General features: G+C 41.7%; 1 protein-coding gene across 3 annotated transcripts in view; it reads right to left on the bottom strand.

The window, feature by feature from the left end:
• Nucleotides 1-1427: 1427 nt before the first annotated feature.
• Nucleotides 1428-13233, bottom strand: part of rfx4 (regulatory factor X, 4) — a 25314-nt gene continuing 13508 nt past the window's right edge. For 2 of the 3 annotated variants that reach the window (XM_019895717.1, XM_019895730.1), the window contains exons 6-18: nt 12665-12878; nt 11058-11135; nt 10736-10899; nt 10043-10143; nt 9482-9540; nt 9222-9366; nt 8579-8673; nt 6594-6711; nt 5488-5607; nt 4548-4697; nt 4139-4316; nt 3495-3633; nt 1428-2432 (exon numbers count right to left, since the gene is read on the bottom strand). In XM_019895717.1, the coding sequence (XP_019751276.1) occupies nt 2157-2432; nt 3495-3633; nt 4139-4316; nt 4548-4697; nt 5488-5607; nt 6594-6711; nt 8579-8673; nt 9222-9366; nt 9482-9540; nt 10043-10143; nt 10736-10899; nt 11058-11135; nt 12665-12878 (1837 nt within the window). In that variant the 3' untranslated portion in view covers nt 1428-2156. The remainder of the gene's footprint in view (nt 2433-3494; nt 3634-4138; nt 4317-4547; nt 4698-5487; nt 5608-6593; nt 6712-8578; nt 8674-9221; nt 9367-9481; nt 9541-10042; nt 10144-10735; nt 10900-11057; nt 11136-12664; nt 12879-13233) is intronic. The other variant, XM_019895722.1, reaches the window with a different exon arrangement.

The following is a 13233-nucleotide window of genomic DNA, read 5'->3' on the forward strand; positions in this document are numbered from 1 at the left end:
TCATGAACATGCTTGCTCATTTGTTTTTAGTTTTATCATCATTTAATCATTCATTTTTCTAATTTTATTTTCTTTTGTCTACGTTTTTTGTTTGATGTTACATTTAGCACTTTGCTGCAAGTGCTCAAAAAATAAAGTTGAATTGAGTTGTTTTGGAATACGTTCAAATTTGACTTTGGCATCTACGATATGAGGCAAATATACTGCCGGGGTCACCAACATGATGCCCATGGGCACCTGGTAGGCCCCACAGACCACATAAATAGCCCTTGAGTCTGCTGTAGAAATACCTCTCAGTGAATGGACATTGTGATTCTCTAGGAAGAAGTTATCATTTAAAATGTGAACGCTGAGAGAGATTTGTAAAGATAGTGTTCTTGTTGATAATTATTTGCTAATTATTGTCACAAATCATGAACATGCTCAATGTTTTGTTATGAATAAATATGAATTATTAATGAAAACTTATAATAATATTGTAAAGGTAATTTGAGCAAATTTATTTTAGAAATCAAACTGGTAGCCCCTTCGCATTCAACCAGTGCCCAAAAACAGCTCAGATTTTCAGAAAGGTTGTTGATCCCTAATATACTGTGTATTGTAATCTACAATTGTATGGTAAAATATTGTCAATCATGCAAAGAAAAATAAGACGAAAGCATGTCAGCAATTTTCCATAACAGAATCCTTTATGTGGCAACATTCTCCCTTTCAACTGCAATCCTCCGACATTCACCCCAGATGCGTTTCCAGTGCTTGCATTGAACAATGTTACTGTACATTTTAATAATTTCCCTTCTTCTGTTTTTGTCTTTTTATAAATACCCATAGGGTAATAGGTCCTCAGTAGTGTTTCAGTGCATTATAAAAACACACAACCCAAGGTTAATGTACTAATCAATTTTACAAAACAGAACAGAGTACCATAGAAAGCAAAAGATACACCATGTTACATAGTTACAGAAAATACATAGCATATTATATATATATATATATATATATATATATACGAATGTGTCACACAGAAAGAGCCACACGTACACAACATTTTGAGCCTCAGATGTGGATGGTCGGGAGTTGCTTTCTGTGATGTTTTGGGCTCTTTTCTTGGGAGAAGGTTAAGGCAGTGCTTCTGCACATCGACTTCAGAGCTTTGCACCGACCCCTCAGATCATTTTAGGCATCGCAGCCGAACTGGCAGAGGCGTACATTCCTGAAAACAAAGGCACAGCTTGGCGGCAGCGTGGCATGATTCTGCTGCAGTTTTTTTTTTTTTTATGAAGGTAATACTGTACAGTGTGGTGAAAAACTATTTGCCCCTTTTCTGATTTTAAAAAAAAGGCATATTTATCATACAATCAAGCCAATTTTAAGATCTCACAATGACAACTGAAGTAAATAGAAATTGCAGTTTTTCATTGATTTTCATTAAATACGGAGGAGACAAAAATCTTAATGTGGCCCTATGTGAAAAAAAGAACAAAAACCTTGTTTGTAAGTGTTGCTGCCACGTGAGTTGACGTAGCAGTCGATTGAAGGTTATCATGTATGCAAACACTGCAAGTGAGATTGAGAACAGACGCTAAGGAATATTTTAAAAAGTCTTAAGATGTTAAAATGTGTTTAAAGCTCATGGTAGGGAAAAAAATTCAAAGAAATTCAACATCAAAGCGGTAATATTTTGTTTTTGGCGATACTTCATCACGAGAAGGGCACATGAGCATCGGAGCTATGTTGGTGTGCTGCCCCGCATACACGTTAGGGAGCTGGGGGCATTTCTGTGGGCAGAAAGGCCCAGGGGAGGAGTGGGGAAAAGTTTTGTGCATGTGTGCGTGTGTGTGTGTGTGTGTGTGTGTGTGAAAGGTGAGGCTACATTCAAATCTTGCACAAAGCTTCGAGACTGTAAACACCACCTTTAAGTGTGATGAATAAACCCCAAAAAAAACCCTTTGAACGCCGGAAGGGGGCAGATATTTTTTCATGAAACTGTACATGATTTCCCAGATTTCTAGGGATGGATGGACAAAGAAAAAGGGTCGGAAGTGTAGAAACGCCGCCGCACTAATCCCATACATGATTGACATATTGTCCTGTCAGTGTCCTCACACCTTGACTGAACAATGGGTGTCCTTTACAGTTCAAAGTGTTCATGAAGGCTACTTGGCCCAGCCGGTGGCGGTGGCCTCTCCGTTGATGTAGGCGAAGCCAGGGAAATGCTGCGAGTGCTCGTACTCGGAGTTCCTGCGCGGGACCAGGGGTGAGTACACGTCCCCCGACGTGGCGTAGCGCGCCGAGTGCACAGGCGGGCTACCGTAGCAGCCGTTGACTGAGGACATATCCGGCCAGCGGGGGGTCACAGGCGCAGGGTGCAGTCGGGGAGTGCTACTCATCAGACACGGATCCATGCGGGACATCTGACCGTTGAATTGGTACTTTAGGGAAAAAGGACAAGACACTTTATAATGAAGGGCTGCTGTGACGTGTCCTGCCCAGTTGATGCACGGGGTGAGCACATGAATATCATGCCCCCTATTTTTTTTCTTGTTTTGAAGTGATACAATGGGTTTTATCTTTATTAAACACTTTTACCTAAAAATTGTGGTGTTTTTTAATAATAGGAACAAAGCAAAGCATAACCTAGCTTGGCATCTCTTAGCTTAGCCTTAAAAAGGAAAAAAACGAGGCTCGGTTTCTTGTGATCTAGATTGATCTGGATGATAAAAATGTAAAATGTCATTTTGATGATAATTTATGTCTAGCTTCTTTTTCAACGCGTGGCCGTTGCTTTAATGTACAATTCAGTGGCTCTAAATTTCTTATTTTGGTCATTATAGTAGTACTTGTCTAAGAGAATATCACATTGAGCAAGTTTGTCAAATCAAACAGCATTTGAAAATTGGGCTTCTCCCTGCGTTGCTATAGCGACAGATGCCAAACAGCACGGACTGTGCAAGCTGCGGCTGACTACCATATTTCGGACATTAGACAAAGTCCAACCTCTCCCAGGGGACAAAGCAGCTGCATTGTGCCCAATTTAAGCCCAAAAGCGTCTTAATAAAGAGGAAGTACGTGTTCACGTTAACATATAAACACCACAGACAGTTCATTATAAGCGGTCGCCGCACGGAAAAAGACAGTCAGCGCGGGGGAGTCAAAGGGCAGAGCGGGGGGGGGCTCACAGCTGAAAAGAGAGCATTGAATAACAATATTTTAGTAATACACGCATGATGATGAAACACCGACAGCTGCTTCCGCTGTGCAGAGAGCAACATTGTGGGACTTTGAGGAAGGCCCTCTTGGAAAGTTAAAAAAAAAAAAAAATGGAGCCCCCAACAACAGTTCTAGGGATCAACACGAAATCGGATGGACGTGTCTATCTATGTGAGGACACATGTAAACTTTTGAAGGACCCATGCCCAACAGCAATCAGTTAATGTTTTAAAAATTATTCTCTCAACAAATGAATTGCCATTCAGTCTGAGCGTGAGACTGACCTGTGCGGATGAGCGGTGGTAGGCGGAGTAGTGGAGCGGTGCCGGGATGGTGGCGTCGTGGCTCAGCCCTGGGTACTGGCTCTGGATGGCGTGAGGATGCTGGTTGGCATAGCTGCCATAGTTGTAGCTGCCCGTGTATCTGAAAACGCAGGGATGCATTTTCAACACGCTCATCGAGAAGTGTGAAAAGAGGATGGAGATTTTCTTCTATAATTGCCCAGCTCAACGACTGATACGGTGCCGCTGCCATTTTTGTAGTGATGTTCGAATGTGTCGCGAGTATAACTATATCATCCCCTATTCAGCACCCTCAATGTCCCAATGCAACTTGAAAAGTAGTGAAAAACCCATTAAGCACCTGAAAAGAAAAATTTCCCACATTGCACTGATGAAGAAATTAATTAACACTCAGGGTTGGAGTGGGATTGGCTTATTTTATTTGCTCCATTTTATTTTAATTCCATTTAAGTGGTGCCATATATGAAGCTTACTTTTTGGCTCGCAAAATAAAACCACAAAGGTAAAGCGAGAACTTGTAAGTTAAAAAACATAAACTGAGCCTCTGGTAAACCAGGGTACCATTATGTAGTGATTGGATAGTAGGAAATGAGGGAATGATTTCAAACACAGCCTGAGATTATTACCCATGCTCCTCTCTGTGGGCGTAGACAGGCAGCCGATGGGCGGAGGAGGGCGGCGGTGGCGTCGTGCCGGCGGCGCTGCTGCTTCTCATGCAGGACAGCTGCTGGCCGGCGTCGGGTGCGCAACCTCCTGCCGTTGTCACTGTGTATGTAAGGGACCACGTATATGACTGAACGGCGCCTGCCAGACACATACACAGACGTGGCAAAAGTACTCACACTCTGAACTTAAGTAGAAGTACAGATACTTGCGTAGCAAAATGATGTTTTACCTCCTGTACTTAAGTAACAGTAAAACAAAAAAAAGCACAGACTCTGAAATGAACTTAAGTACATAAGTAAAAAAGGAATTTGATAACAGACTTGGATAACTTGGCACAATGGGGAAAAAAAAACGTTTGGCCTCTCTGACCTGTGCTGGACGGGTACTCAGGCGACGTGTCGGCTGCGGGCGAGGACGATGACACGGCGGCGGAGTGGACGGAGCGGGCGGGCGAGTAGGCACCCGGGGACGGCGAGGAGGTGGCGGTTATTTCGGTCAGCGTGAACCCTTCGTCTTGCTCTGTGGGAGAGTATGAATATGGATGCTCACTGTCTTACTGTAATCTATTACACGCCTATTATAAGACAAAATCTCCAAAATCACATGGTTGTCCATTCCCACAAAGCGGCAATAGGGACTAAAAACATTCATATGAGCCATGAAGTGAAAACATAAAAAAATATCAAGGGGTACATTACAAAGGAAAAAATAAGTACAGAAAATATTGAAAAAAATCTGAGTGGATGTATCATTAAAAGAAAAAAAATGGTCAAGAAAACTGAAAAAAAATAGGAGTAAAGATACATTTCCTGAATAAATCTACAAAGAAAATGTGTGGGTGGTACATAATAGAAAGATATGAAAAGAAAAAGAAACAAATACATGAAGGGAAAAGAAATAAGATTTTAAAATTTGAGGAGAATATTAAAGAAAAATACAGAGGGAAATAATAAAGAAAAAATATGACTGGCAAACAAAAAACAATTTTAATAATGAAAAATATTACATTAAAAATCTGTGATTGTATAGTACAAAAAAAAGAAAAATGAGGGGAAAACAACAGTACAATACACCCCCCCAAAAAACTAGAAGTAAATGGAAAAAGAAAAAAATCTGACTGGGGGGAAAAGGCAAATATATATATATATTTTTTTTTTTGAAAATCTGAAAAAAATTAAGCATGAGAGAAAATAGTCAGGAAAACATGTTCAATATTCGCATAAAATAGTAAAGGAAAAAAAATTTCCATCACAAAATCATGCAAGGGTGGTGGTTCTTATCACTTTCAGGGTTGCATCGTCGTCCTTACCTGTGCCGCCTTCGCCTTTCATGGCCCTCATGAGGTCATTGGCCCTCTCCTGGCAGTGTAGCGACTCCAGCAGGTATAGGACGTAGTCGTCAAACATGAGATGGATCAGGTGGAAGGAGCCTGTGAGACAAGTGCACGTTGTTGCCACCACAGCCTTTCCATATGCCCCCCGCACTATGACATCATAGGGAAAGTAACTCCTGGAGTTCACAATCACTCCTAATGTAGACAGTGACCCATGCGACATTTTGGATTATCGATATTTATATTGCTAATTTACTACATTATATCCCGTAGGGATATAATGTTTAGGGGGGAGGAAATGATTTTGAACCCTGCCCTGATTTTTCCATAATCCGGGTCAGTGCCAGAAATAGGTCCTGCTGACCTCCGGGTGACGGTGGGTGGGTGTGAGCACCACAATGGTGTCATTGTGCATGCGTGACTGCATGATAAACACTTGCTGACTATTCAAAGGAGTCCGGGGCAATCCTGAGCTGTCATAAAATAGAAACACATTGGTAAACACATCGGGGGAGGCGGCGATCTGTGTGTGTGTGGTGGTTTGGGGGGTTGTCACGTTTGTTAATTAGCTGTTTGTGCACATAAAGCTGCTTTACGGAAACATGGCAGCCAGCTGTGTCTTTGATATTCAAATGTCCAGTCAAAGGACTGCCAGGGAAGGAGAGGTCACTTTCCTTATTCATTTTATGGCACCTCAATTACCCAGGCCACACCCACTTCACCTGCAGACCAATTATCCTCATTGCCAGTGGTGGAAATAATAACAGATAGCTGCACTTCCTTTGCTTTAAATATTTCACAATTAAAAACATATATTTTGCATAAAAAGGTAGTAGCGGCCCGGTGGACCAGTAGTTTAGCACGTTGTTTGATGTGTATGCAGCAGTATTATTTATTTATTTATATATTTATTTGCTCACTTCATCTGAAAACAGCCCTTTCTACTCCTGAAGTGCTAATTTGACTTTTACCTAAAATATTCTGGACTTTTACTTAAGCACATAAGTACAGAGTGCGACTACTGTGCTGCTTCGTCTTGTGGCTAGGGAGCCAAAGGATCGGCAGCCGTAATGACAGCTCACCAAAGCTGGGGGCGCTGTGGAGCGTCATATCACGAATGACTCTGGTCCCAAAGCAGGACCACATCAACAGGAACTGTTGGGCCATCTTCTTCAGGCAGCCGGGCCTCTTCCCAGACACCTAGAAAGAGAGGGAGACCATTTCCATGAGAAAAGGTGGGGAGGCTGAGGATGCCGGCATTAACCCCTCAGCCTGTGTTTGGGGGCTTAACCCTCCGGGACCAGAAAACATGTCAACAAGTCAACTATTTAATTTGCCCCCAGGGACACGCCTTCCTATTGAACCATTGTGTGGCCGGGCCGAGGCGTTGCCCAGGCGACCGCATTTTACAAGGCCATATCGGGCATATAATGGGCGCAAATGGGAAGCTTGTAGGCATCATTAACTGGGAGGATTGCTGTGTGAGTGAGGGACCAGCAAGCTCAGAGCTGCAGGTGTCTTTTTACAGGCCCAGAGGCTTTGCAAAGACTTTATTTTTATTTATTTTATTTTTTGCATCACGTGTAGACGCAATGACGTATATGAAGCTGTCCAGTTGGCGGGCCATGCGGTGAACGTTCGCGGTGGTGCTTCACAATGAGAAAGTTCCACTTTTGTATCAGTTTTTTTTTTTTTCCAAAAGTTGTCTAAGCCTGCTTCTCAAACAGAACATCATTTTTAGCTGCCTTCTTGTGTGGTTGACAGGTGACCAATCCCATTTTACACGGCGCAATATTCCAGAGCTCAACTCACCTCAGTTCTACTCCACTCCGCTATGGAAAACTGTAAAAAAACACGACACATTGAACGCATCATTCGGAACGAGGTTCTCCACTTTTATTTTGCAGTCAAGAGAGAAATTACAGCAATTATTTCTATTTTTTTTTTCAATATAATGCTACAAGATTGGCACACCCAGTTTCGCCCTTTAGTTTTTGCAGCAACTCTCAAGCTTCCCTCTTCTTGTTATCGAGTGATCTTTTTCTTACATTTTTACCTTGATTTGACTGTACGGTGTCTTTAGAGATGGTTTGCGAAAACAAGATGCATTTGAGCTCAATTTCAAACTCTAGGCAAAGGCTGTGAATATCGGGTATGTGTGATTTGTTTTTTTCTCTTTTCCAATTAATTTTCAGATATCTCATTGGTGAAGCTGGAATCATGGCGGTGTTGTGTGTAGAATTTGAAGGTAAAAATAACATTGATGAGTTTTGGAAAAAGTTGTCAAATAAGTACTGTAAATGTAAAAAATGTGAAACCCATTGCATACTTTCCAGATGCTCCATAAGTAAGGCTGGGCTAAGCAATACAGTGTACATCACTTGTCTCCTATGGGGGGGTTATATAGTCTAGGGAAGGTGTGTAAAGTTCCTGGACTGGTGTTACAAAAGATGTGTTTCAAATCCAAACTACAAACAAAGTTTTAACCTTCGAAGTAATCCTCCTGGAGTCTAACGCATTTTCCCAGCATTTTCTGCCACGCCTTCATGCACTCCTGGAATGAATCTTCCAGAATCTCATCACGACCATCTTGATATGGTCCAAGTCTTCAAATCTGATTCATTTGATGACTCTCTTAAGTTTGGAAAAGAGGAAAAAAAATCGAATTGAAGCAGGTTGGTCATGTAAGGATGATGCTCTTCTCAGACAGGAACTGTCAGATGCTCAGGTGCTCATTTGTCAGCAGGTGTGATGTCATGGTGAAGCAGCCACAAGTCGTCCTGCCACAACTCTCACGTCTTCTCGCTCACTGAGTGAATCAAACGTCACAGGATCTTTTTGTAGACGTGCTGGTTGACCAGGTCCACATTAGAATGAAAATGTTTTAGTTTGTAGCTTGAGTTTGAAATATTGTCTTTTGTGACACCCGACCTGGAACACACCTCCTATTTACTATGTATTGCATGTGGGAAAAGAGCTGATGCACTTTGCAGCCATTTAGTGAATCTGTCTCTCACACACACACACACATGCACACGCACTCGCACAAAATGGATAGCTGTGTTACCTTGATGACACAGCGATCCACCATGGAATCGAGCCACTCAATGTAGGCCTCAATGGGCGATTGCTCCTCCAAGAGACGATCAAACTCCTGGTACACTGAGACAGAAGGACAGCTGGTGGTGATTTATTGTTTATTATAAATTAATTTAGACTTCTTACAGGCGGCATGGTGTCACAGTTTGGTCCGTTTTATTTATTATGGATGGAGGTTAATGAGAGATGAAAGCAAACTTTTTTTACACTATTTTTTAAACTATTTTTTTTTAATCTATCCCAAATCTGCCCAATTATTTTTTCTAGCACATCACATTTCAATAACAATAATAATAATAATAATAATAATCGTCATCATCATCATCATATTTAGTAAGATTTATGAATTACCGGTAAAGGTTAAGTTCAGCAACAGGTAGAATTGTATTCTGAAACATCGTAGCTATAAATATCAACACAGGGTAAAAGCCGTACTCTGCAAGTTTTTATAAACTTAAAACTAAAAAAATCTCTAAAAAAATCTGAGCTGCTCAAAAAAATGTGTAGACATTGTTTTTAATCAATATCAAAAATATGTTTGATTAAAATCTGCTGTTGATCAGTGTTCTCGACCGATTGAAAGTGTTGAAAATGGCTTGCACTGTACTTACAGTGGATGATGAGCTGCCGATGCTCCTCCTGCGAGTCCTCCATGGTGTACAGCGTCTGCTTGGTGATGCTGTTCAGGTCCACATTCCTCCAGTCCTCCAACATTTGGAAGGTGATGTCGGCGCTATTTATCACAGTGCGCGATGCCTGCGGATAGCCACACGGACGCTATCGGTATCAGCACATATCGTTATCTGAGAGGCAGTGTTGTGTTTGTTCCTAAGGATTTTATTAAAAAAGGGTCTCAGGCACCAGTACGAACCTGACACAGATGGTTTAGGGACGTTTGCCGCTTGAGGATTTGCGAGAATCTCCTAGACACTGAATAGATAACAAGCGAATAAATAAAGGGGAGTTTGACATATTTCCTTTTAAAAATACATATTAGGAGACTCCCATGACAATTCACTGGTGAGTTCAACCAAACAAAGATGTGGTAGAAACTCAGACATACTGTACCCATTGAGGGACTGACTGACTAATGACAGTATTTCAAGAGATAGCAGCAAATGAAATGCTTTAACTTTGATTCCGATAGATGTAACCTAAAGGCTAGCCCACTAGCTAACATTAATTGTCAATGAGCCTAGCCTAACACTGATCCAGGCAATTGCAAGGCACACAGAGTCGAACAACCAACCGCGCTCACACTCACACCTTGGGACAATTTAGAGTGTTCCATTAACCTGCCATGCATGTTTTGGGGATTTGGGAGGAAACCAGAGTGCCCGGAGTTAACCCACGCAGGCGCGGGGAGAATATGTGAACTCCACAAAGCGAGGCTCCGTTGATCGATAACCATAGGAATGTATAAGACACTTACACTCAAATTTGATGTTCCTCAGGTTCTCCGGGAGGTCGTGAAGGGCGATTTTGAGCCACTCTTCTAATTGTTTGGCAAATTTCCGGATCACCTGTGTCAAACTGTGTCAAGGAAAGACAGAAAAGGGAATTTAATTCATGAAAAAGCATCTCCGATTTTCTATGGAGGAACTCTGCATACAGGCTAGTGCCAGACACCGATGGGTAGCACGTCTGCAGAAATCAGACAATAATTACTGTTGGGGGGCAGCAATCAGAGGATTTGGACAAATTTTAGTTAAACAACGACTCTAAACAATTTATAAGTTTAAATAGGTGTGACAATCAATAAGTTGTTGATTAATCAATTAATTTTGACACCTCTAGTCAAACATTCTGTCTGCAATTCATATATTTAACGTTTACGTGTTATGAGGCCAAAAACAAAATTATTCTATTCATTCTATATTGTTTTTAGAATTAATCAGCCATTTTAACGGTTAATTTGGGAATTGGCATCGGCCTCAAAAAATGCATATTTGTCAGGCCCTAAAACTCTGTGGCGACCAGGCCAAGGTTTCGCCCACAGTTCACCCGCGACCTCAAGCGTTATTAAAAAAAAAAAAAAAAAAAGTGTGGATGCTTCGGATGAGTTTGTGCAAGTGTACCTAATGTTATGTCCAGTGGGTGTAAACAGCAGCAGTCTCCAGCTCACCTGTCAGGCAACGCTTGGAGGACGGTGGGCATCAGTACCCCGGAGATGGCCTTGTAGAGGATGGAGTCGCACACTCCGACGATGTTGACTACGGTGGGCGAGCTGAGCACGGGCAGCATGTGGGGCGGCATGCCTTGCCAGAAGTGCAGCAGGAAGCTTTGGACCTGCACACACACACGCACACGCGCACACGCACACGCACACACACACACACACACACACACACACACACACACACACACACACACACACACACACACGCATACACACAGTCATGTCCAACGTTGTTTTTGCAAGTGAAGCACTTTGATAAAAGCCTCACCTCGTCAAAGTTGGCCCGGATGACCGTGTCCAGTATCCTCTGGCAGTGTGTTCTGTACATCATGATGAAGGTTGACACCTGTGGGCGACAAGCGCAGTATTGATCGACCGAGGCGCAATGAAATGCGCCAGCAAAACAAGGAGATAAATCCCGCGCAAAGCATGGGAACAGTCGAATTGGCGTTACAGCACAGGAGCTATAAAGCAGGCTTTAGAGATCAGCAAAACAGTTCAAATGACCCCCCCCCCCCCATGTGTGTAAAAAGGCGGACAGCTAGTGCCAGGCCTTTGTCCGTGCCGAGATCTTATTATCTCCTCCGAAAGATTAAGAGTTAGCAAGGAGCCAGCGTATAAATCCTCCGGGTCTTTCTCCAGGGCCCGAGACAGCGGCGGCGGCGGGCGGGGGTCTCTTTCGCTAAGACCCATGCTATGTGCTTTTAAGTAAAAGTCCAGATTCTTGTGTGAAAGTACAAATACTCCTTTGTCAAAGTAAAACAAAGTGCAGACTCTGAATTGTACTTGTGTATCATAGTAACTGTGTATAAATGAATTTTTGGTGTCAGTTATAGACAGTACCTGTTTGGATAACTTGGCACGAAAGAAAAAGCATGACAGCACACAAACAGTGTGACTATTATTGTTTTGCGATGTTCATGAAACGGCTGACAAAACATTTAGCTAATGATGAAAGTGAAAACAACAAACCTGTATCCATTGTTTTTTTCAGATTCCAGTGTTTCCCCCCTTTCATTGTTCACATCCCTTCTATATTACATTTTTAGAGGGACCGTGTGTAAAAATGTGTTGATTTTTACACTGTTCAATATTTCATGAACCCACTATTAATTTCCATAATATGCCCGCCCCCAAAAAAGCTCATTCCCACACTCACACGCAAACTACAACATGCCCGTCTCTGCATGTACAGAGACGGTACAATATTTGCAGTATTTTTATGTATTTTATGCTTGTCATTTCCTTTGTAATGGCATATATAAAATTGTTTTAATTGTATTTTTATAAATCTTTCAACAATACTTGTTTTCTTTTTTTTGTTGTTGTCCATTACAAAAAAGCAAAAGAGATGATTGATTGGATTGATGTATGTACACTTTCGATCTTGATAAATCAGTCTTTCAAGTGTTTAAAGTTTGGGGGAGGAAGACTAGATAAAAAAAAAAAAAATCTGAAAAGTATGCCCTGCGATAAATGTGCTCTGATTCGTATTATGCCTTGCAAGTCCTCAAGATCTCAGTTAATCAATCAATCAAAATCTCAACTGTGTTTGACTTCACCTCTACTTTCACTTTTTTTTTTTTTTTACATTATGACATCAGGCATGGAAGTTATAAAAAGCAACAGGCCATTTTTGACAAGTACGTAGAAAAAAGTACGGAAAAGTCTTGAAATGGAGGCAGTAAATGTAAAATGTAGTCAGAAAAATAAATCGTAAAGATATGCCATTTTAAATACTAAGAACAGATACCTGAAAACTCTACTTAAGTAGAGTAACAAAGTATTTGTACTTGGTTATGTCCCACCATTGCTAAGGAAGGGCTTTAAAAAAGAAAAAGAACAAAAAAAAAAATAGAACAAATGGGTGTTTACCCGCTCCTCTGGCAAGCTGGCAGGCAAATGGAGGTCTTTGACATTTGGGAACTCTGGCAGCAGCGTCCCCAGCTTGGAGCGTGGTGAATACGCCACTGTCTGCTTGGTCACCTCCTTCTTGCCCGCCTCATTCACCCAGGCCGCGCCCTTCTTGGAGTACATCACGTCGTAGTACTGCGACGTCTCCTTCACTGCGATGCCATAGTAGTGGTACCTACACCCAATTGCATCACACTTACATACCTAGTTATCGACATACCTGAACATACGAGTTACGTCCATGGAGTTGTCAGGCTTGAATGGAACTTTAAATGTGCACCATTTGCCGCATATTATCATAATATTTTACCCTGAAGAACCGAGCTATAGAATGCTTCTGATTGTTTTATCATAAATTATATGTATATGTTAATATGTATGTACAGTAGCTCTCTCTCTCTCTCTCTCTCTCTCTCTCTCTCTCTCTCTCTCTCTCTCTCTCTCTCTCTCTCTCTCTCTCTATATATATATATCTCTCTCTCTCTCTCTCTCTCTATATATATATATATATATATATAGTAGAGGTGCAA

The sequence above is a fragment of the Hippocampus comes genome, unplaced genomic scaffold (assembly GCF_001891065.2).
Source record: "Hippocampus comes isolate QL1 unplaced genomic scaffold, H_comes_QL1_v1.1 scaffold570, whole genome shotgun sequence".
Lineage (NCBI taxonomy): Eukaryota > Metazoa > Chordata > Actinopteri > Syngnathiformes > Syngnathidae > Hippocampus > Hippocampus comes.